The sequence below is a fragment of the Chelonia mydas genome, chromosome 11, assembly GCF_015237465.2.
Source record: "Chelonia mydas isolate rCheMyd1 chromosome 11, rCheMyd1.pri.v2, whole genome shotgun sequence".
Classification (NCBI taxonomy): Eukaryota; Metazoa; Chordata; order Testudines; family Cheloniidae; genus Chelonia; species Chelonia mydas.
In genome coordinates this window covers 65,085,714-65,111,212 of record NC_051251.2, presented here as the reverse complement: position 1 = coordinate 65,111,212, position 25,499 = coordinate 65,085,714, and the positions used below count along the sequence as shown (strand labels likewise).

General features: G+C 42.5%; 1 protein-coding gene across 6 annotated transcripts in view; it reads left to right on the top strand.

Annotated features, from left to right (window-relative positions):
• Positions 1–25,499, top strand: part of ERBB4 (erb-b2 receptor tyrosine kinase 4) — a 971,255-nt gene that overhangs the window by 737,590 nt on the left and 208,166 nt on the right. For all 6 annotated transcript variants that reach the window (XM_043525750.1, XM_037912404.2, XM_043525751.1 and 3 more), the window contains exons 10-15: positions 319–392; positions 2,057–2,147; positions 3,954–4,153; positions 17,047–17,179; positions 19,418–19,511; positions 20,222–20,376. In XM_043525750.1, coding sequence (XP_043381685.1) covers positions 319–392; positions 2,057–2,147; positions 3,954–4,153; positions 17,047–17,179; positions 19,418–19,511; positions 20,222–20,376 — 747 coding nt within the window. The remainder of the gene's footprint in view (positions 1–318; positions 393–2,056; positions 2,148–3,953; positions 4,154–17,046; positions 17,180–19,417; positions 19,512–20,221; positions 20,377–25,499) is intronic.

The window sequence follows — 25,499 nt, the reverse complement described above, 5'->3', positions numbered from 1 at the left end:
CCAGAGAGGACGGGAGCTCAGGACTTTTTGATAATCAACCCTTTGCGGTTTGATTTTCATGAGCATAGATATTTCCCAAAATGTTTTAAAGGTGATGAAGCTGAACCTTCCATCAAGCTGAACTGAAAGATGTTGGGCTCAGGACTTCTGGGGAAACACTCAAGGCTCAGGAAGTTAATGAATTGAAAAATGACTTGGTGTACTTGCTACCTAAAAGCAAGGTGCTGATATTCCAAATACTGCTACTATATAATGTAGTTTCAGAAGCCTGCTCATTTTACATTCAGAACATTATAATGTGTCCTTCTAATCTTCCAGGGATCCCTATCACACAATTGCAGCAATGGACCCAGAGAAATTAAATATCTTCCAAACAGTCAGAGAGATAACAGGTAACTCACATTTGTGATCCTACATAATTAGGGCTCTTTACTTATTTTGCATTTGCCATTTGTTTATATTTAAAGGATAATATTTTTAACTAACTATGCCGCAAGTTTGATAAACCTTTAATGCTTAACCTCTTCAGTATCAGTTGTTGCTTACAAGTACGTATTCTTTGTTCCTATTAATGCAGAATGTTGTCTAACTCTGGGGTTCTGAACCTAGGGAATACAAACAGGTGTCAGGAGGTCAGGACCTTCTTGCAAGAAGGCGATCCTGGTTAGATACAAGCAAGATGGGAGGAGGACTTTGGGGGGGGCTCCTGACAGGGAAAAACTGGTTGCTGTAAGGAAAAGGTTCCGTACTACTGCTCTGACTTAAATATACATCCTTAATTCATTGCTGTGGGGGAGTTTAGTTTGTGAGTCCCATTGGTTTGTGACACTTAATGGGATTAGTATGGTTCGAACTCCATAGAGTGCTTCATGAACTTCCACCATGTTTGCTTCAGTTTCAGCTCACCGGGCCGTGAAGTGAAATACCACAGCTATGTGTTCTCCATTGATTGCTGTTTCCAGTGCTTTATATATAATTAAGGACAAGCAACAACCACATAGACAAGCTCTACCCACTGTGGGATGGTTATCATGGGGAGGAGTTTAAGCAAGCTCTTGCCGTTTTTAAATGACCTTATAGTACATGCCCCTAAATGTTTTACTACTCAAAAAATCAGGGACAAATTGTGCCCTAACTTACATCCACTAGCAACCCCAATTGGGCAGCAGAGTTACCAATGTGCAAGTGAGTTCTGGATCTCACCCTAAATAATGAAGTGTCTTAGGTAATATAGGCAACAATTCAGAAAGGTACATAACTAGCAAACATTAAGCACCCAAATAGTCCCATTGAAGGTCACAGCTTTAAGTCCCATTGATGTCAGTAGGACTATTCACATGCTTACGTTCCTTGTTAAATGAGGGTCATAGTGATGCCAGGCACCTGGGGACTGTGTGATGCATGGTCTTCCCGCTATGCATGTGCTGCTAGGGAGGGTGTCCGTGCCGCAATGATATGTGTTTCTGTCACTCCTCCCCAACCCTGTGATTCATATTTATATCACCCCAGCGATTCATATTTATGTCACTGCCTGTCCTGGAACATCACAATGCCACATGTGGCAGAGAGGAGACTGGGCTACAACGCCTCAAATCCAAATTCTCAGAACTGTTTCAAAACTGGGATATTTTGTTAGATTTAGCTATAGCAAAATGAACTCAACTAGAATGTGGGTTTTTCACACGTGTGTTCCTCAGCTCATGCATATCTTGATTTTGTCTGCTGACTTTTGCTAGCAAAAAGCTGGGAAACCTAAGAAGTGTTGAATTTGCTCATACATTACAGGGCTTCTCCCATCTCTGGTCTCTGGGAGTGGACTAGTTCTGAGTTTTCTAAAACAACATATTTACAAATCTTTGCTCTTCTGGAGGAGCCTATTCTATAGTGACTGACGTTCACAGACAGTATCCTGCATCATTCATTACCCACCTATTTCTGCTTCTCAGACCCATGCTATCCTTTTATCATTCTTTCATCATTCAAGTACGTCATAAAGCAGTTTCTGTGGTTTAAATGATGAGACACTTGCTAACATATCTGATTTTATCTCCTTCAGGTTTCTTGAATATTCAGTCATGGCCCCAAAACATGACAGATTTCCGTGTGTTTTCTAACTTGGTTACTATAGGTGGAAGAGCCCTATATAGGTAAGATGTGCTTTTCTCTATTTGTGTAATAATTTATACTGTGCTCTTGCCCTTCAATGACTATCATATCATAGAATCATAGAATCATAGACTATCAGGGTTGGAAGGGACCTCAGGAGGTCATCTGGTCCAACCCCCTGCTCAAAGCAGGACCTAATCCCCAACTAAATCATCCCAGCCAGGGCTCTGTCAAGCCTGACCTTAAAAATATCTAAGCATAGCATGGAATGTAAAGTCCTTCATGAGGACCAATTGCATAATCACTAAGCATATTTCTCAATTACCAATGTATTCACTAACACTGGACTAACAGCTTTAAACTGCGCAAACGCTATTGACCCTGTTAATTATGTTGCTTTAAACATCATTGCTTCTCGGTTTCCTGCCACAGTAATCCACTCCCCAGCCCCACAATACCGTGAACGATAGAACGTGCAAGTGCCCGGTCTTGCTCCTCATGCTCCAGACCTTTGACTCATGAAACAGTAGCAGTAGTTCTGAAGATTATGATTTATGACAGATACCGTGTTCCATTGTAAGGGAATATCACACTTGACTGTGTTGACTCAGATGCCCTTTGCCTCTCTCACAGTGCGCTTGTGATAGGGTGCATATTGTTTCCTAAAAGGCAGTAGAAGAGAACTACAGGGATGATCGCTGAGCTGCCCCCGGCAGCGTTGCAGAATATGGCACCTGCAATAGTTTGCCAGTTTCCCTGTCACAAGTGACGGTTCGGTATGAAAGCTGATGTGGAGAGGTTGCTGTTGGAGGGAGCAAATGTAGTAAGAAATAATGGGGGAGTGAGACAATACATCTATATGATACATACAGCAACCCCTGGCTCCGGGTGGAATGAAGTGTTAGGAAATCCGTCAAGGGAGGCTGCTGATATCATAGACAGCCCAAGCAGATTATGAATAGCAGGGAAACCTTGAGATTGAATCACAGCCCCGGATTCAGTTTTGAAGTAGCAATTTTCATTTAGAGCATCTGGAAAACAATTACAATCATTAAAATACATGAAATAATCTAGAGAATACCCTGATTTCCGGCTTCGCTCATTTTCAACTGTAAAATAATGTACATCAGCCTCTCCATGTTGCACAGGGAACTCGTACTCTTCCTATGATGAAGGGAGATAACCAGATACTTTGATACAAGAAAAAAAACAAACCCAAATGCTCGAAAGCATTCTGGAGGAATGTTCTTGAAAATAATCATTTCTTCTCATATTACTATAGCTGGCATTAATGTGACTCCTGAGAGAGGACTTTTGCACATTATGTGGGACCGCATCATTCTCTTTCATTTATAGCTGCTCCCAGTATTACTCCCCCTCTCTTTTTTTGGAAACCTTCCTTCTTTTCTGCAGTTGTCGGCATAGCACTTGAACTCAAAACAGCGAGAGTGGGTGAAACTGTATTATGTGCCACAGAGACCAGTAACAGCTGTAAACCTCCAGTCAGGGCGGGAGCGGGAGCATCACAGCTTATAGTATCATACCCCTGATAGCACAGTCCCGCTCCACTAGACACGTCAGCAAGGCGGCTTTGTGATCTCTTACACTCAGTGTGTCTCTTACACACATGCTCATTCACTGCTTTACAGCCGCGTAACTATACTGACCTGCTATGAATCTTTGAACCATGCTGTGTGTATGTGGCATTGGAAGCACTTGAAACTAAACTCCCTTCTTGAGTTGTCCTTTATTAATATTCCTTTTAGGTAAGACGTGCCATTGTCACTTCATGCATGGGATAAATCACACATTCCAGGGCTATTCACTGCTTATGTTTGCTCCTGCAGTGGCCTTTCCTTACTCATCCTCAAGCAACAGGCAATTACCTCTCTACAGTTCCAGTCCCTGAAGCAGATCAGTGCTGGCAACATCTACATCACTGACAACACCAACCTGTGTTACTATCACACCATCAACTGGACCAGCCTCTTCAGCACGCCCAATCAAAAGACAGTGATCCACCGAAACAAAAAGCCTGAGAACTGCAGTAAGTACTTCTGCTCAATGCATACATTTCGTTTGTTATGGGTTTGAGGGTGTATACACAGAACGAATGTGATACGGTGGGCCAGATTCCCAACTGGTGTCACTCTGCATTCAGTGCTGTCAGTGGAGCTACACCAATTTACACTAGCTGAGGATCTGGCCCAGCTTGCCTCGGATGAGATTTATAGGCAGTTACAGAGCATGCGGGTGTGAGCAACTGAAAAACGAGAACGCTGCTGGCTCACTATGTTTTGACTCTGGGACACTGAGCTTCCCACTGTTAGAAACCCTGTTTCACAATTACAATCTCTAAAGCAATAAATGTGAAGTGAATGTAGTGGTCCTGAAAAGGTGTTTGTTTGACAGCACTGAAAACTATAGCCCCACCAAAGTTCCTTAGAGGGCTAACATCGAGGAGTATTTGGATGAGTTAATCTCTTTCACTCTCACTCCTTTCTTTCCTAGACCTCTCTGAGAAGGTTACCAATAGGGTGCTAATTAGTGCTGATAGAGTGGCATGTCTGTTAGAAACTGGATTAAGACCACTGTACCGGTGTGACAGACAACATGATCATAGCTACACTGAAATTAGGCCAGGAATTTTCATGAAGGCAGCCACATCATGGCATCCGTACAGTTCATTGTAAGCATCTGCTAGTGTACTTCCAAGAGATCAGATTCATTAAATTACTTCACCCTTTAAGTGACATTTCCTGGATTTGTGCCTTTGCCAGCCAGAAATGTTATACTTGTGCTTTGTGCTCTCTTAGACTGTCGGACTGCGGTCCTCCTTTGTGTTTCCCCAGTCTCATGGCTCTCCCTTTGATTTCTAAGCTGGTGAATGTGGCTTGAATTCTGAATAAGCCCAGTCTTGCGTGCAGAAAGCACACATTTTTTAGCACCACCATCTCATCAGTCTTCACATATTGTTAGAAACCCCACCTTGAGCCCCACCATAATTTAGAGCAACCTCCCGGCTGCTTTCAAATGTGCCAACTGGAACAGCACCTAGTTGCTGGTCTAACGGCTGAGGGTTACTGGAATGCACAGTGCTCCAGCAACGCCAACTCCAGTTATCCCAGCCATGGCTATAGCTGATCCTGGACCAATCCCTACTCTGTGGTGAGAGTTAGGATTATGCCAGCTATATCCTGCACAAGGGAATGCTCAGCTGCCCAATTATGGTGGCTTCCTAGCTGCTTGCCCCTGCCTGAGCTGGCAGTGGGGAAGTGGCAAGGATCTGGCTGTATGCCTGCAATCTAGTAAGAGGCATGTGTTCAAAATAATTGTATGTGTTGTGACTGGCTATTCTTGGCCATTTGAGGTTCAGGGGGGAGAGAACTTTTTGGGCCAACTGCAAGATGGTGTAATATGGTGCCTGAGTAAGAACAAGTTCTTGAGCTAGATGCAGAAATCACTGGGATGAAATATATGGCCTATGTTATGCAGGAGATCAGACCAGATCCTCTTAATGGCTCCTTCTGGCCTTGAAATATATGACTCTATGAACCTTTTGGAGACAAGAAGCTTTCTCTTTTTTCTCCCACGCTGAGTATTGCCATAAAGAGTGCTTTGAAAGGGTCACACCGTGTCAACCGCCGATTGGGTACAATAGGCTGGCTAGGATGCTGCTGAATCCTTTCTTTTCAAGGAAGCAGCCACCCTCCCTCCTGTCTTGCCACAAAATAAAAACTCAAGCAAGAAATAGATGAGCAGGAAAAACCAGGGAGCCCCATACCTCATACAATAACAGTTCAATATTGCTTCAAGGTTGTTAGAGCTTGGAGACCATGTGTAAGAAGACAATCGAAAATAAATGGTCCAGGGTGAACCCAGCCGCATATGTGCGCTGGGGTGCTTTTCACTTCATAGAACAGTTTCTCATTTGTTGCACAGGCTTTGATTGCTTGGAGGCTTAGGTTGAACACAGTATTAAATGGCTGGGGAGCTGGAAAGTACGCCCATATTAGCTGTCAGGAGTAGCTTTTCACCCTTTCATGTAATCTCAAAGTTTAGGAGGTTTTGAACTCGCAAAAGCTATCAGAACATGGAATTCCCTACCCTATCCAGAGATGGAAGCCTGCATCCATTGTCAGATTGTTTTATTGCAGTGTAGAGTCATGTCAGTGGATTTATACGGAAAATACAAACACTACCAGAAAATGTCAGAGGAAAATACAAACATCACCATTTTTTGGCCATAATAAAAAGTGTTTTTCAGCAGAAATAAATCAATATTTTGTGAAATTTTATATTAAAGGGACTGAATCACTGCTGATATTTCAGAAAGTCCTTGGTAAATGATGAAGACTTTAGGATCCTGGAACTTCACATGTGAGTAACTTCAGTGAAGTTACCCACATATAGAAGTGTTTTCAGAAACAGGCCCCCAAACCAGAGCAATGAGTCTGAAGAGCTAAGGAGGATAGGAACAGCAAGCCGATAGACATTTGAGATATGCAAAGGATTAATGATTAATATACTGGATGACCCAGAGAGGTTTGTGACCAAGAAACTGAAAAAAGCTGTATCTTTGTTGTGTACTTTTGCTGACGTATCAGCAAAAGAAGGGACAAACAATTTAATTCTGTGTTAAGATATATGCAAACTTGAAAAAAGATACGTATATTGCATTCAGATGTTAATACTACATTGTCTCACTCCTTATCTTTGTAACTTATATTAGTGGTATTACATTTTTTTTTCTTGTTATACGAACATCTTAGAGGCCCCAACCATGTTAGGCGCTATTCAAACACAGAGAAAGAGCTAACAGTCTTAGGTCTTGATCCTGCACTTACTTATCCATGTGCTTTAACTTAACTATTGTTACTAGTCCTGTTAACTCCAATAGGAATACTCACAACAGTAACGTTAAGCATGTCTGTAAGTGTTTGCAGTGTTGGGTACGAAATAGGCAAGGCAACCAAAGGGTGGGCGATGAAGTGATTTGCCCAAGATCACACAGTTGGTCGGTGGCGGAGTCAGAAATACAACTGAAGTCATCTGAGTTCCAGTCTACTGCCCCATCCCCGGGACCAGTGGTGCCCCGTAGATACTTCCATAACATTAACCATTTCAATTAATATTGAAGAATGATTCTTTTTAATGGATGTTCGCATTTAAAAATCAGGTAGCGAACCATCTAAAACAGGGGTGGGCAAACTTTTTGGCCCAAAGACCAGATCCAAAGTCCTGATGGGCCGGATCCGGCCTGCGGGCCGTAGTTTTCCCACCCCAATCTAAAATGTGATTGTTGTGTACAAATGTTGGTATAATTTTTAGAAGATATTTTGGAAAAAAAAAATGATGAAACAGGATGGCGATAAAGAGAATGGGCTTTTGGATCTCTATCACTTTGAAAAACACTAGAGAATTATCCTGGGCAGGAAGTATACATTAATCTCCAGCATCATCAGCATTGGCCCATCATTATGTTTTTGCAGCTTCATGAAAACATGAACCATTTGGTGTTCACTCTGATAGTTTATTCTATAGGAATAAAGGCCTGAGCACCTTTTAGGGTGGTGGTTCAGGTCAGGGCAATAAAGAATTTCTTCCGATTTGCAAAAGCAGCAGGTTGATTGAGCAAGCTTGATCTTTGCAAAATTGTCAGGGATTTGAAAGGAGCATCTACAGTTTGAAGAGGCTGAATAAGATGGCAGCTGATAACATGCAGAGAAAAGTTTTGTCCGACTTATTGGTTTAGTACGGTTCTACTGGCAACTGAATCATTGTTGAGTGTAAAATGTTTCTGGGAAGACTTTGAAACCATTCAGCCTAATATTAAGCCCAAATGTTTGAGAGATCTAAAACTATCCTGGACAAAACACAAAGAAGTATCAGTCTTGAGCCTTGTAATTAGACCGGATCTGAAGTGGGATTTGCTGCCTTGAAGGGTGAATACCACTTAATAACACAGGGTTCCTTTAAGAGTCACTCCTTTCATATAGGACTAGAACAAGAGACAAATCCAGCATCAGTCCTCCTGGGGAATAGAAGAACTGTCCTAATATTTCCTTTCTATCTCATATGATTCAGTCATCCTTTGTGCAGAGTGTACATCCAGGAGTAATAGAGCATTAGCTAGTGCTGACGAGCCAGTGCTCTGATGTTGCTTTCAGGTGATAATTCGCTCCAGATGATAGATGTGTGTGCAGAAATTCAGATTTTTTTTTTTTTTTTGCTGCACATAAGATACACATGGTGATGAGGGGCATATAACTACCTGGACTGACTGGTAGAGGGGTACACTGCACCGTAGAAAAATTAGTGAGTGTGCACAGAATTGATCCAGCATAAAATTTCTCTGTTTCTTCTATCAAAACAACTTTCTTTTTCAGTGAATATGGAAAAATTATGAATTTCTCCACATTCACTCCTGAGCAAACTTTCATCTATTTGTCAGAAAAGCTTCATTTTCACATAGCATTTTTTTATTATTATTTTTTTACCCCTTTGGCTATGTACTTAAATCTCTTGTTTTTGTGGAAAAAAGAAAAAAATTCATAGCAAACATACATAGAAGCACATTTTACTTTTTAACACATAGGCAACTCCTGGGACATTTATGGGTGTTTGTAGCCTCTCAGCTGAGAACTGAATTTAACCCCATACATTTCACCTGATTGTGAAATGTTGAAAATACAGTGGGTGGATCTCTTTGCATAGCCCCAGTGGTAAATCCAGAAATTACATTAAAAAAACCACAGCATGCTAGATACTAAACTTGTTTGGGACTAGGGGTGGTGAATGGGCATCTTCCAGCAGGCAGTTGTGTTGTCAGGTGTTTCAATAAATTATCCAGCTCTATTAAAATGAATTCTGGAGTACTATCCTAAATGCAATGCATGGGGCTCTCTTTGAATACAGTCTTTTCCTTTAATTGCTAGTATAAATCCAGTATAAGATATAGTTTATGGTGTGCATGCGTCTTAATATTTTATGAAAATTCACTGTAAAAAGTGAAATACTATAAAGCTTTTTCTAGGGAATATAGTTTGGTAGTTAAGTTTACCAGCTTATCACCCTAAAATAAAGGGCCTGCTGCCTTTTTCCAGCACTGGGCCCACTGGTTCTTAACATAATGCCAGCAGAGAGCATTCATTAAATATGAATTTAGAAAGATTGCTTTCGTGCAAAAAATTGTTTAAAATCTTCCAGTTTTATAGGCTCGTTCAGTGTCTAATGAAACCTTTCGAGATAAACTGTTACTTGTTGTGAATTGTATCAATTCAGAAGCCAATTAGAAACTTGAATAAATTATTACACTATAATAAAGCCTGATTTGAGTCAATTGATTAAGTCAATAGAAGTCTTTCTACTGAATTCAGTGGGCTTTGGATCTTGCCCATGAAGAAATGATTGGTCTTTGGCCATGTACTTAAATAGCTAATTTTCATGTTTCCTCTCTACCCTGTGGAAACATACTGGGTTTTATACTTGTACCCTGTGCAAGCCCATTGAGAGGATATAAGCATATTTTCTGAAAATCTGTATGAAAATGAATTGCTGTCATAAGCAGTAACATCTTTTGAAGCTAAATGTATTGTGTGCTTTGATTAGGCTGACCGGATAGCAAGTGTAACCCTTCTACCCATCAGAGTTGGCAGCAACAAGGGCCGGGTTCGGTATCTAGGGGTTCCATTCCAATAACACAATGCAAAACCGGCTCGAGCCCCCACCCAGTGACCTGGGACAAATATATCCCACCCCCGCTGGGCACCTCCAAGAGTCAATACTTCCCCTCTTGCAAGCACAGAGTGTGAGTGTAGAAAAAGTCTTTTAATAACAGAGAAAAACAATGTGGCATTATGTTGGGGAAACACCACCAACAGGATTCATAACACAACCCATGAGCAAAAACCCAGCCCAAGCAAATTGGGGCATGTCCTTTCCCTTTGGTTCTTGAGTCCAGCAACCCAAAGACACCAAAAGTCCCAAGAGTCCAACAACCCAAAAGTCTCTGTCCCTGGTCAGTGCAGTGCCAGAGTTTGGAAGTTTATCTGCAGAGATTTACCTCCCAACCTGGGTGGAGATGGGGGGGAGAGTTAAGGGGCAACTTATGTGGTCCAAAGCCGATTGCCCCACCTCTCCATGGGGCTTGGCTCCGCTCCACCAGCCGTCCCACAAATCACTCCACTCCACCAGCCACTCTGCTCTGCCAGCCGTCCCATGAGACACTCCAGCCATCCCACGAACTGCTCCACAATATATCTTCAGGCCCTCCCACGCCTTAACACAACACTCAGTGATTTCAGCTGTTAGTAAGTTTAGCTCTTTTGTGATTTCAGCTTGTAGTAGGGGAGCCTCAGTGCTGGTGCACCATTGGCCCAAAATGAATTCAGCTCAACAGCCTGTAACTAGACTCCTAATGGAATCAAAATTAGCTCTGATATTCCACAGTGGAGAGAGGAGGCACTGCAATTAGCATGTATGGCCCTCACCAGAGGGCCCATGCCACCAAGTATTAATACCTGTCCCCAGCCTCTCTCAATTCACTGAGTTTTGGAACCCATGTCCCTTGCCTAGCGAGTGCTACTTAGTTGATGGCGAGTCCCTCCATCATAACAAAAGGGTAAGTACAGTTCCACTGTCCTTGATTCACATAACCAGGATAATAACAATTTATTCTTCCTGCCCCAACAACAGAGAAACTGGGGATCCCACAGCAGCCAAAGTGGCCATTTGGGCAGCTATGGGCTCATGCTAGGAGGGGTGGGTGTGCCTATGCAAATGAGATCAGCCCCTGAAGTTCTTTTCCACAACTTGCCACAACTCACCACCAGATGTCAGGGTGGAGCTCATCCTGACTCTGCTTACACAAGTGTGAAAAATCTGGATGGGGTGGGGGGTAATAGGAGCCTATATAAGAAAAAGCCCCAAATATCGGGACTGTCCCTATAAAATCGGGACATCTGGTCACCCTAGCTTTGACTGTACGGGGAAGAAAAGAACATTTTAACATACAGGGGGACCAATACCAAACCAAACCCAAAAAGACCAGACTAATGCATTTTTATAAGTTATCTCAAAATTTCAATCCTTCCCTACCAAGTTTCAGTTCAGAACACATTTTTATGGCTTAGTAATAAGCACCTGGAAATAGTGATTTCTTACTTCCTGTCTTCTTTTCATGGGCTGTGGATACGCCTATCTTGTTGAGATTCCAAGTGGGGTAATTACATTTTGGCTACCTAAAATTCCTCTTAGTTTCAGTTTGATAAGACTCTCAATTTTCTGTCCTGAGTCATTTCATTACATTGATACATGCTATTTAAGCAGAAATGCCCATGTAAGAATTTATATTAAAAAACCACATTCTAATTACATAGAAAAGTAAAGACATAATAATTTCAATATAATGAAACCTAATTAATAAGCAAATGGGAAGCTGCCTTTTTTTGACCATTTGCTTGTGCAAAGCTGAACTGAGAGTCTCAGTCTTAGCATTAGAAAGCATTGGAAATCGGGGCAGTCCAAAGGAACTAAAATACGACAGCTATTTTTAAAATTGTTTAACAGGAAAAATTCAGATAAAAATACTTCGAAGAAATACAGATTGGAGACAACAAGTAGCTATTGGAATTAAACCTGGGATGAACACTTCACTGTTGACGTGAAGTCAGTGGAGCATCGTGCATGTTTTGCGGGGTTTGTGCAAATGCTTTCAAAGTGCTCAGATTCTGCATTTTATAAACTCTGTCCTTTGCACAAGCTCCGCTCACTTCTTCTCCTAGAGACCTATTTAAAATCAGAAAAAACCTAATGGTTCTCCTGCTGCCAAGAGTGGTATTATGTTATCCAGTTTAGTCCAATCTATCTAGCTGCCTGGTAACCAATGTGATTTTCAGTATCCATGGATGACAGTACTGTATTGTACATGAAGCTCCTTGAGAAACACTATAGCTGAAAAACTTTCCACATTCATGACTTTTTCCCCCTTAAAGTATGGTTAAAACAAGTCAATGCTTTGATGTCCTTTATTAAAAACATTGCTAACATATTCAGGGGTGTAATAGAATGGGAGGTCTGTATAGTCAGCAGTCCCTTCCATGATTGCTTGGTCCAAACCACAACTTTGGGAGATCCTGTGTGGTGACAAACTTTGTTTTGGCTGAGCTGAAGAGCTTGGGAAGGCTATCAGCAACCTCAGTGAGGAATCACCCACGTATGTACAACAACTGAAATCTATCTCTTCTGTACCATTTGGGACGCAGATCACCCTGGATAATAGACCTGTCCTAGTTAATATTCTTTTCAGAACTCTCGCCAGTCTTGTAAACGATACGTTATAGTTCTGTTTATGATACAAATCATAAGAGATGATTTCCACTCCCAGGAGACTAAGCAACAGGTCAGGAAATTCTTACAGCTGTTTCTCTCAGCTACTGGGAAAAGCAATCAGCGAGCGCAATAAAGCGGTGTAAATGAGCAAGAATTTAAACCTCCCCCTAGCTGGAACCCCTTCACTGTAAGCTGTTTGGAAAAGAAGCAGCAAGTTTGTAGTGTTTTCAGTCAATTAAGCTCATAAAACGTTGAGGCCTAATTGACTTTTTCCTTGCTTGTTTAATTAACTGAGTAATATTATTGTGGAACTTTTGTTTAACAAAGGAGACTGGGAAACGAGGCTCCTAATGAAAGATTACTCAACAGTTTATTTTCTATGTAAATAGAGGATTTTTTTTTCTTCCTTTAACACAGTTTGTTTCTTTGTCAAACTTTCAGACACTCCTGGCAGAGCGCTGTTTCTGTTTAGGTTTAGAAATAGTCTCTGGCAGAGAAAAGAACTGTAGGCCTGTTTCTCATTTACATTTAAAGCCCCTTTACCTACTCTGGTAGTGTTAAAGGGGCTGTTAAGTGGACATGCATGTCTCTTACACTAATTTATTACTGCTACCCCTCAAAGGGCTGCAGCATACTCCCCCTGTGTGGCCAACCAGCTCCTCTGGCTAGTGTGTAGCTGTGGCAGACCGACTGCTTTGCCTGCTCTCCAGCCCTTGAGTCTCCCTTTAGGGTGTTGGATGCTCCTCAGGGAGTACCTAAGGAGGACTCCCTATGTTGAGTTCTGGGACTGCAGTTCTGCTCAGGCATTATACAGGCCACATATGGGTGAGTGGAGGTTCCCTGCTCCCAGCTTTCTCCCTCCTACGCTGAGCCCCAGAGTAAGAGCTATGCAGTGTCTGTTCCTATATTAACTAGGATCTCCGCCCTACCACCTTGTGTTATGCATGAGGAGGTGAATGCCAGAGCGCTGCTGTCTTCATTAGTGTTACCTTAAAGCATGTTTGCAGCTTAAGTCGGTCGCTGGCACAATCACCAGTTGTAGGTCTGGGCGGGCTGTTCTGTTTCCTTCTAATCCATTCTGTTGTCTTGGTCAGTTGACAGGGGCACCATAAATCCCCAGATATTTCCTCTCTAGCACATGGATTGTCTGGTTGACATGATATGGGGTTACTCAGTGGTAGCTAGTTCGCATCTCATATTTTCAGTGCTGCTCTCAACAGTGGAGAGTTGCCATAAACCAGCAAATGGAAATCAGTATCATGCCAACTCACAGCCCATGCCCACGCCTCAGTAAAAAAGCAGTGGATCAATTTTTCACACTTGGTAATCCAGCAGTGAAGTGCTGATGGTGTTTTTGCCAAGATATCAATAGTAGTGGCTTGGGGAATCTGGCATCTCTACCTCGGAGCTGTCATCGTTCGTGTCCAGGCCTCCACTCTGACACCAAATGTCTAAGAATGTTTGTAACGGGAAGCATCGTGTTGTCTACAATACGTGCGACATTTGCTAGTGGGTGCAGATTCAGTGCCTAAAATACAAAGGGCTAGTGCAAATCCATCGACTTTGGAGGAGATTATTAAGAGGCAAACTGAATGAAATATCAAAAACTGCTTGGGAATATTAGAAAAATAAGGTTAGAGAGCTGTTTGAGAACCAAGCAACATAATATAGGTTTACGGTTAGAATGCTGTTGAGGTGATTTGGGACTGAATCTGCTCTCACACTAGCTTTACATCATTCTGGCTCTTTTGACTTCAGAAGCATTTATCCTGTTATGCAATAGTGTAACCGAGAAGAGAATCAGGGCCATTAATTTAGATGAAATAGGCTTTCAGCCAAAATTAACATGTTCAAACAAAAATTGCATAGCCATCTGGAATTATTATTAACTTTAATAGTTTTCTTTCTGCTTGGGTGTAGCTGATTGATGCTTTGAGGAACAGAAGGAAATATGTAACTGAGCATACTCTTTGCCCTCTGCAATAAATGCTATTTAGTTGTTTTTTATTTAGCATGTGGATGTTTTTACTCTTTTCTAGCCTAAAAAGTTTAAAGGAAAGTTGCCAAACTATTCCAGACGTGTTTCAGAGTAGCAGCCGTGTTAGTCTGTATCCGCAAAAAAAAACCAGGAGTACTTGTGGCACCTTAGAGACTAACAAATTTATTAGAGCATAAGCTTTCCAGACATGATGAATCTGTGGCCTGTTCTTGGTCCTAGATGTCTGTAGAGTTCCAGTATCCTGAGTGTCACATTGTACAGTAATGGATGAGACAATGCACAAATTCTGTGGAACCAACAATATCACATAATGTAGCCATTCTCAACCAGCATTAGCTCTGTACAAGGTGACAAGCTCAAGAGTGAATCTCCTGCCTTTTGAAGCTGCTTTTACGCATGGGCTGGAGGACACTAACTCTCCGATTAGTTCTCCACGCAGTCCCCGGAAGGAGATTAAAGTGAAATACCATAAGCCTCTCTCAGCATTGAAGCCCACAAAAACATTTTGCGCGGAAAAAGAAATAATTTAAATGAAGAACTGCATTCCACAAGCTTTATAAGCCAAGGAACTAGGATAGCATCCAATTGCAAGAACAAAGGGAAGGTACAAGATGATTCTCAGAGCTGCAGTCCTTGCTTATGTCATTGGCTTTTCAGATACCTTGTTTGTCTTCTTGCTTGGGCCCAGCAAAGAGAAATCTATGAAAATGCAGCATGTTTTGCAACACGTGATTGCACATGTTTTTCCCCCTAAGAAGTGCGGCATAGTACATACAGCAGGCAGTAAGCTGGATGATGATGGAAGGAGGGACCAGACAAGCAAAGCAGATGAAAGAGATGCATCCTGTCTTTGCAATTTGAATATCATCTGTCACAGTATGATAAAACAAGTCTGAGAAAGACATTCTTCAATCACCTCCGCACACTGCTACCCATCATCCACTTGTGGCAGTGCAAGAAAATACACACCCAGAGGCTACGTCCCTAGTAACTTGCACGGGTTTGCACAACCGCCAGAGTAGTGTTTGCATTCTGTATGGGGAATTATGCTTAATTTTGCTATCACCACTGGGTGAATCTGCGTATATAGGTATGGGTGTTATTCTGTATCTGTAATATGTGTCCACTCCATACGGCTAAATTCAGGCACTGAATTTAGCCGTATGGAGTGGAAATCTATCAACAAATAAATTTGTTAGTCTCTAAGGTGCCACAAGTCCTTTTCTTTTTATAATATGTGTGTTTTTTATTGAACATTTCATTTTTTTACTGTGTTTTTTATGACATTTTGTAAAACTCTACCTAAAAACAAACAACATATTTTGTCACTTATCACTTCTTTTACTTTTATAAAATCATGGGTCTTCCTACTTGCTAATTGCGACAGAACATTTAAAAGAGAGCTCTTTGCTTTTTAATTTGCACAGTCTATCACATGGCACCAACTGACATAAAAAACCACACATCTAGGAGAATGATAGCCTCCTCCGTCAGGGATCAGGGGCTGGTCTAATCAGTATAAACTGAGCCAGCCCTGAATGGCTGAGAGCCTGCGTTCTCTCCGCAGTACTGATTTGCTGCTTTTTCCAACACCTCTCCCTTCCTTTGTCTTTCTGTCTGATTCATCCTCTCCTAACATAACTCCACAGAAAGGGTTTAAATAACAAAAGAAAAAGAACAAAGGCTCCACACTAATATGCTCCTTGCTGTCTTCACATTGGTCAGTCTGCCTCTATGTTAATCCCCTGTCCCTATCCTTTGTCTTAGACTGTAAGCTCTTTGGGGCTGGGGCTGTCTCTGATTTTACAGCTGTATAGTGCTTAGTGCAATGGAGCCCTGTTTGCATTTGGTCCCTGGGAGCTACCGTAATAAACATGGTAAACAATAAAAAATGGATAAAACTGCTTGCATTGCTCTAAGCTCGGTCAGGTCTAATTAAGTTATTTCATTGCTGTTTTCAGAACATATGTTCTGTGATGGATTTCTTAGGACACCCCGCAGGGATTTAATTTTGGATAAAGGCCCCTGAAAAATAAATCCCTCTTGACCCCCAATTCAAGCAAGCATTTCTCAGAAGTGTCCAGTATTGGCCTAACCCCACACTAATTGAAGTCAGTCCTACTTGACTTAAAATTGAGTTAGGCAAACATTGAATGCTTCTGCAAATCCCAGCCTAAAGGCTTTATAGGAGAGGGCATATCACCCCTCCCCTCCTATACATGTAACCCCCCCCAAATCGACAGGGCCAGTCAATGTAACTGTTCTGCTAAATCTTCCCCTGCTGGCAAATGCCCATGAGATCCACCATGACGGTTCATCGGCAAGAAATGGGAAAGGGGAAACTATGCAAACATTTACAGTGGGTGTCTAGGAAGTTAATGCCTGATCACTCCAGTCTTTCTGCATCCTATGCATGAGCTGTGCTGTGGAGACCACTGAATCCCTCCCTGCTCTGAGGCAGGGAGGGGAAGAGGCCGTTCTGGGGGTAGTAGCTTCTTTGTGTCTGGGTGCTGGGAGAAGGACTTCCCTTCTGGTGTGTTAGAAAGTAATACTCTCAGTCTAATAGCTAATGACACTAAAAATATCTTCATTCCTCTCTCTGTTTTCAGCTGCAGAGGGAATGGTGTGTAACAGCTTGTGCTCAAGTGACGGCTGTTGGGGCCCAGGGCCAGACCAGTGTCTGACCTGCAAACGCTTCAGCAGAGGAAGGACCTGTATAGAGTCTTGTAACCTTTATGATGGGTAAGACATCACCCTTGCTTGTTTGTTCCCCAAAGGGTATTGATTATGTTGACAGTTCAGGAATCACAGGGACAGATTCTGATGTCCTTACATTGAGTAACACCTTATTCCACCAATAGTTCCATTGATTTCAACAGAAATACTCCATGGAGTAAGGTGCTGTTTACTCGGTGTGAGTACTCAAAATCTGACCTTGAGATGGAAGAATAAGTGGATGGTTCATATGGTACTCCAGCTATGATAGTACTTCTAGATAAATTTTTATTTTCACTCCAAACATTCTCAATTCCCTTCTCTTTATGTTTCCCTCTGGAACAACAATAGTTATGTTACAAGTGATAAAACTGAGTATATACATTCATGGAGCCATAGTCTGTTCATGCTTCACAGTTGTCCTTCCTTAGTAATGATGTTCTTCTTTCTTATCCCCAAGCCAAGGACTTTGGCAGAGCTAACTGCAGGCGTTTTTAGAGTTAAGCTTTGGTAATGCAGCATTTAAAACTCTCATATGCCCTTGTTATTGTTTCTTGCTAAATTTTGGAGTTTGATTTCTTTGCCCTTCTCCCTCCTGCCATAACTCCCACAGTACATGGCATTTCTAGATGTTTGTGTAGACCTTCACTGGGAGGATGGGGTCCTACAGATCACAGAGACATAGCTGCGTGAAACTGTCTTTTGACAGCACCTTTAAGCTTTATTTTTCTATGTTACTTATGAAATACGTACAGAAAGAAAACAAAAAGCTTGGCGGGTGGAATCTCATTTCCCAGATGATGACATAACATGTTGCCCAACATTTCTTTATAATAAGGATCAACAAATCCTCATTGATTTTAATATTTTTTTGCACCCCAAGAGGTGTTAATTAAAAATAAAAGCACTATCTGGCTTCTTTCTGTTCTTTTTTGTTCCTTGGATACCAGCTTATGTGATTATCATAAAGAGACAATTGAATGAACTTCCTGTAAACACACTAAACTATTGCAAAATCCTTTCTTTCTTTCTCAAAGCAAGGAAATGACATATTAAAAACTGTCAAAGTTACACTATAGCTAAAATTTTACATGCATTCAAGTCAGGGAAGACGAAGTTGTGAGGCCAGATTGTGCTGCCACTTAGGCCAGGGTAAAGCTGACTGCAATTTACACTGCAGCCACAATCCAGACATGTTTGTTTATACATTAGTAAGCACCATATCCTGTTCACATGACCTGAGTAGGAGCTATCCTTTAAGCCAGGGTATTCATGTTCATGTTGATAAGGAAATGGTGTTTGCCCCTTGCACAACGGGCAAGGATACAGTTGCCCAAAACTTCCAGGACCTCTGCAACTTTTGGGGGCCTTCAGTGGAGACCTGAACTGTCTGGGTGCAGGTCCTATGCATTTGCAGTGGCTCCAGGGCCCTCAATCTCCCCTGTAGGCAGCTTCAGTGGAGCCAGGCTGCTAGGGTTGTACCCTTCCACATGAGCAGTGACTCAGCATGAAGTGTCTCTGCTTCAAAGTTAAAGCAGCCTCTGATTCCATGCTACATTCTCTTCAATGAAAGTTTCCCATGGATTCCTTTTTATATTTACTTAACTGGGTTGCCATAATAAACCCTAATGGCACCAAGAGAGCAGTTACAACCCGTGAGATTTAGGTTGATAAAGTAACGATGAGGGCCACATCCTCAGCCGTGACAACTTGAAGTGGCGCCGCTGAAGTCCACAAGCTTCACCACTTCATTGTTTGTAGCTGTTTCATGCACACTGTATGTCTGCACCGAAATCAACAGTGTGACGGCAGCATGGGCAGACACAGCCGAACCAGCTTTTATCTACCTAGCGCAAATAACAGTCACTGGGAGAGCGCACAGGCTGGTCGCACGAGTCCATGCGCAGGGTCCTGGGAGGGTTTGTTCAGCCTGTGTAGCTGCTGCAACTTCACTGCTTGGGAGACTGGGGGCGGGCGGGGGGCACGCTGTGGAAATCAGCTGGCTGCAGTTCAGTTCCAAACCCCCGCCCCGTGATTGTGATGGTGTTCTTATTTCTTAATACGGACACAACCTGCCAAAGGGGCTCAACAAATGATAATACAGGTGTTGGATTTGGTCTTCATTGGGTGTAAATCAGCATAGTCCCACTGAAGTTGATGAAGCTATGTTGATTTACCCCAGCTGAAGATCTAGTCCATTAAATTCAGATCCGTTTCAGTTTGATTTTCATTAACCACTCACCTGTCTGACTAATGTTTCCACAGGGAATTCCGAGAGTTTGCGAATGGTTCTGTGTGTGTGGAGTGTGATCCCCAGTGTGAGAAGATGGAAGATAACATGATCACATGCTATGGGCCGGTAAGCACAACATAAATACTTTAAAAAAAAAGGAGGACTTGTGGCACCTTAGAGACTAACCAATTTATTTGAGCAGGCCACTGGCAAGGCACTTGGGTTCTGCGTCATACAGAATTTCTTTGGTGACAGCTGGTAGCACTATGCATAAGTTTGCCTAACTCACTGTAGGCCCGACTCCATTGGTTTTGGATGAGGCTTGTCATCAAGACCAGTAAACTTTATTTCTTTATACTTCAGGAGACTTGATTTACAGTTTGTAACTTTAGGACTCCATGTATAATAATGAAAAAGAAATCCCCAGCTCCTGGAGGGAGACGTGACTGCATGCTATTGCTGGGACCAGAAATCACAGGCAAAATACAGTGCGGAGATAAGCCTGTGAAACAAATGATCCCATCAAGGTGCCATCAGGACCACTTTGTAGCTTCGTTTAATATTGAGCAGTGGTATAGGAAAATTCCAGGTATAGGAACGCTCCAGAATAGGAACACTCCAGAAGGAGCACTCTGATAGTACTCTCTATGTAATACATTTTCAGCATAGTGCCCCAGGGTCTCATTGGAGTCACATGGCGAAATCCCTGTTCGCTATGAGGGAAATGTATCCCTCTATCTTTGAGCGTACAGCACCCAGCATATTGTCAGTAGCTCTTGCGTGGTAATAAATGGTAGAGTAAATCTAATACGCTGCGTTTCTCTCATGCTCCCCAGGGACCAGACCACTGCACCAAGTGTTTCCATTTTAAGGATGGCCCCAACTGTGTGGAAAAGTGCCCTGATGGCTTACAGGGGGCAAACAGCTTCATTTTCAAATACGCTGATGAGGACCGTGAGTGTCACCCTTGTCATCCAAACTGCACACAAGGGTAAGCTGGAGTTCTGCAAATAGCAAGCGTTGCTATTTAACATTTATGTTAGGTAATGGTTTTGTTTGGTTACTGCTTGGCCAGGAAAAGTGTTTATCATTCCTGGAAGTCTATGCATACGCAGCTATGACATCACCTTTGGTTTTAGGATCCAGAATCCAGTCATTAAGGTTTTGCAGCTAATTAGTAGACTAATTAGCGCTGCACTTCCAAACTTATCGGAACTGGTTCTTGCAGCAGTGCTCTTGGCCCTCCCAATAACAAGCACTGGTATGGAAAGCGTTTCTAATATGCGTACATGAAAGCTGGCATGTACACAGACACCATATTGAATATTTATTTGTGTAGAGGCTTTTCTCACGGTGACCATCATCACATCTCAGCATGAATGGATTCGTGCCAGTGAGTCATTACTAATTCACAGATTGGAACTGAGGCAAAGGAAGATTAAGTGACTTGTCTAGGACCACACAGCAAGGTTGTACCAAAGCTGGGAACTGAACTTGGATCTCCCGAGTCCCCACATCATCCTTCCTGCTGAGTCACAAAAGCAGTGGAGAGGGGAGGCAGCTGTGGCTTCCGCTTTCACCTTATAGAAAGTTGATGCTAGAGGGCATTTGCCTTACCTGTGCCATAGCCTGGCCTGATTCAAGTGCAAATGCTGACGTGGCCTTTTCACCAACACACCCTCTTGTGAGCTGAGCCAAGAGACCAGCAATTGGAAGTGGCAGAGGCAAAATGGGAACAGTTCAAAGTATCTATTATTAAGAACAGTAGTAGGTAATCAAACGTTTTATAGTCCCCTGCCTCATTGTGTCATTCCTGTGGTCAACAACACTTCTCCCGCCTTCTCCTCACCTGAGATAGGCCCCAGGAGAGAAGAGTGGGAAGTATTTTTCTAATGGTGGTGGCTCTTGGTTGTAACGAATCAGTTAAAAAAAGTTCTCTCATTCAGAAGAGAGGCAGTGTCCAAAACTATCCATAGGATTCATCTACAACAGTCAGCAGTACTGTTGATTTCACAAACTGGATTACAGTCCTTTTAAATGCATTCTTTCCCCCGCTCTGTTGTCACCTTTGAGACTATCCCTTTCCATTGTCATTCAGCTGAATTACTTGTTCCTTCTCCCGTGTTTCTCCTGTCCCCATCAATTGCCCTATCTGCTTATGGCACCTGGTACCTGGTGCAGTGCTCTAAATTTTCAAAAGCAACTAGTGATTTTTGGGTGCCCCAGTGTTTAGGTGCCCAACTAGAGACACCTGAAAGGAACTCAATTGACAGAGGGCTCATTAATTTTGGAATCAGATCCCTTTAAGGTTTCTCAAGTTGATCCCCCCAAATCACTAGTTGCTTTTGAAAATGTAGGCCATTTTGTCTGGCAGGTAAGTGTCTGTATCCTGATGAGGCTTCTGGGCCATCTGAAAGACCATCTGACATCAGGTATTGCAGAAACAAAGCACCCAATGCCAGAGGACTTGACTTCACACACTGCTCCTGGTGTGTATGGATCAAGAACCAAGTCATTTTCTAATGGGAGTCCTCTCAAAACGGGCCCCAGGTCAGCACTTTTTAAGAGATGTGAGTTTTTACCAGCCAGAGGCAAGGTTTCAGAAAGTGCATGAGCATTAAGAAATCCTGTACCCAAGTAACTCTAGAGAAATAAGCAGTTATCATTATCATCTTGAGTTAAAAATATTCTTATGAGGAGACAATAAGGTATGTCTGAGGCAGAGGAAGAGCAAGAACACTTCATCCAGTGAAGTAATCCTCCACAGGAGGATTTTATTGTTTTGCAGCTAAAATTAAACCAGTAAATTATTCAATATAATGTTGATGTCAACAGCTGTTGCCATTCAAAATGAGACCTTTTGCTGTTTTTGCAAATCTAATTACAATAGAGCCATTAGGGAAATGAAAGCGAGATCGCAGAGACCCAGCCAGGATCTGTTGCAGATTCGTCTTCCTCTCAGCCCTTTTAAATCAGAGTAATACAATTAAAAAAAATGTAGGAGAAGGGGATAGGAAGAAACACTAAAAAAAGAGAGAGAAACTTACCTCAGGAGCAGGGTTTCTGATGATGGTTTTAATGGACTATGGAAGTGTCATTCAGATCAACTACTTCTATGTCTAGATTCTACATTTACAGTCTGCCCTGAGCAGAAACTGTAATGGAGCTGCATTGGCCTGAGAGCAGACTAGAAATTCACACTTCTGCTCCCCCCTTCTTCAGGGTCAGAAGAAGGTAAACTCAGCTCAGTCCCTTCTGTATTGAAATCTTTAAACCATGATTTGAGGACTTCAGTAGCTCAGACATAGGTGAGAGGTTTACTGCGGGAGTGGGGGGGTGAGATTCGGTGGCCTGCATTGTGCAGGAGGTCAGACTAGATGATCCTAATGGTCCCTTCTGACCTTAATGTCTATGAGTCTATGAGTATACCCAGCCAGCTAATCAGGCCCTGGAAATGGAGAGGCATAGCCAATAAACCTTCCAATCCCCCCACCAGTTGTTCAGAGCAAGGAGTATTGAGCCAATGGGCCCCTGTTTTCCCCATCATGGCTGGAACAGGAGAATATGGGGGTAGGGGAAAAGGGAAATTACCCCTGTGCAGCCTTCGGGTTCTTAAACAACTAGAAAGAAGCAAGCCATTGGGATTTCGCAGGGCCCTGAGCAGCTGGACTTTGAATTGATAATATTCACTGGCAGCTCCTGTCTGAATGGAGCTGCAGCTCCTCGTGCATTGGGTCTTTTGTTTTGTCGTTTGACACTTTAACCTTCGGCTTTCCCCTCATCCAGCAGCATCCATGCTGCCGGGACTCATTAGACGAATGAATATGTCACATTGCCAGGATATGCCAGTCTGCGGATGAATGGCAGACACCCATAGTGATGGTGCCAAAAAGTTTTCCTCTGTGCTCCCTGAGTAACATGCACACAGAGGTATGGTTGGCCTCTAGAGCAGGTAATTTAGCTTTGGCCAGTCGAATGCTAGTTCTAGTGAGATCCTCATCCCCTTCTTATAAAAGGGGGAACATTCCTTGAAACCACTGATCAGACACATCCGGATTTAAATTAAGAGTCTGGAAAACACCTATGCACGGCCCTTTTATTTAAAAAAAGTATAATAATCTGTTTAACCTCAAATGTTACTTTCTAGTACTTCTAAAAACATCCTTATATCATCTCAAATGTACTTGTATCGCTCTGCAGTTACGTTAAACTGTGATGGTCATAATGAGTGCCCCAGATGTCTGGTCTTTATACATCGTCCTTCTTCTTGCCAACATTGTCAGGCTCTCATTGAGTATGCCCGGGGAGAGAAAAGGAATCAATTTGTCTTCCCCGCCCCCTTCTAATTTAGAATTCTCCAGCTTCACTGCTTTCCTGTAGAAATGAGTATTTAAATTTTCCTCCTTGAGCAGAACTCTTCAAGAAGAAGAAAAAGGGAACAGTGATGGCATGCCTCTCCAGATATTTGGCCCACAACTGAACTGGTTCAGCAAAATCATAATCATACTCCATCTAGCGTGTCTGTTAGCGTCTGTGCTAGATCGATTGCGGGAGCAAAATTGACCCCAGCAGTGCAGCTAAAATATCTGTTCTGCTGCTTCCGAGCACCAATCATACGCAGCGCGAGCCCGTTCCTGCAGTGCTGCTCTTTTAGGATCAGGATATTTGCCAAACCGGACCGTTAGCTATCAAGTCTTGTACGCTGCTTCCAGCAGTGGTCAATCCCTAAGGCTGCAGAGAAAGGCAAATATCCCACCCCACCCCTTCTCATAATGCACTTGGACGAAATGCTCTTTGGTACCTGCAGGTAATCAGTTTGCACACTGGAGCAGGGGTTTATTACCCCATCTGAACAGGTATAATTGAAAATACTGTTAATGATCATAAAAGCATCCAGCCCTTTTAATTGTCTTATACTGAGCAAGAGAACTGCCTAGGAGTGGCTTACTGTATGCAACAGCAACCACATTTAGAAACTTCCAGCGTATTTGTCAACAAGTATCGAACGCTAATTTGGAGCAGGTCTGAGGCGCACAAGACAGCTATCTCCTTTAGTTCATGGGAGTTCGTGGCAGGTTCTCCCGCCCAGTGATCCAAACCAGAACGCTTCCACAGAAATAAAACATAATCATTTTTAAAAGTCTCCTCCTCAGGATAGGTTTCTGAGTGGTAGCCGTGTTAGTCTGTATCAGCAAAAACAACTAGGAGTCCTTGTGGCACCTTAGAGACCTTAGAGAAATCATGTACAGATGTCATTAGAATTGTGTGCCATTTGACTGGAAAACTAAGGACGTTGCATGGATTCTGACTGGGAAGAGCCTTGCCTCCTCTACTCTAAGGAAAATTGTATCTCTGTGTTACTGAGGGAGCTAAGGGGAAAGGATCACTTCAAGAAAGGACAGCTGTTGTTTTTACTTTACATGTTATTAACCTGCTCATTTCTTTTCAGAGGACAGTTATCTAAAATCCTGTACTGGCCACCAAATGTATCTATTTCTTTACCTATTGTGTATGGACTGTCATAAATCACTACACATCTAAACAGGTATATGTGCTGACTAACCAATTCATTTACAGGGAGACGCTGGAAATGAAATCACATCCAGATCCCCAGTATTCCCAGGAGAGGGAAAATCTGGGGCCGAATCAGTACCATAGGAAAAGTATTGCTTTTCGTGGTCTGTACGTCTTAAAACCAATCTGGAAACACTGCAACCAAGGCAGTTATTTCCAGAATAAAAGTGACTGGTGATTTCAGACGGAAAATGGGGATGGTTCTCTGGAAAATTACGAACTAAGCACCAGGTTCTGCCACTTGCTCATGTTCAGTACTACCTTACTCCTTGTGTGTTTATCTTGAAATTAATGAGCCCAGCTGAGGTGTAAATACTACTCAGCGTCGGTAAGAGTGGCGGAAGCTGCCCCTAGAGGGACTTCTCTTTGAGATTGAGAGAACAGTGGTTTAAAGATGTTATATGTTTAACTCAAAATCGATGGCATTGCTGTTTAGACTGCAGGAGAAGTCCAAATGGCCTTGAGAACAGTTTCCCCAGGATTAAGTCTTATTCTTCAAAAGCTTGACAGAATAAATGCAACAGAGAGGTAAAATGACTC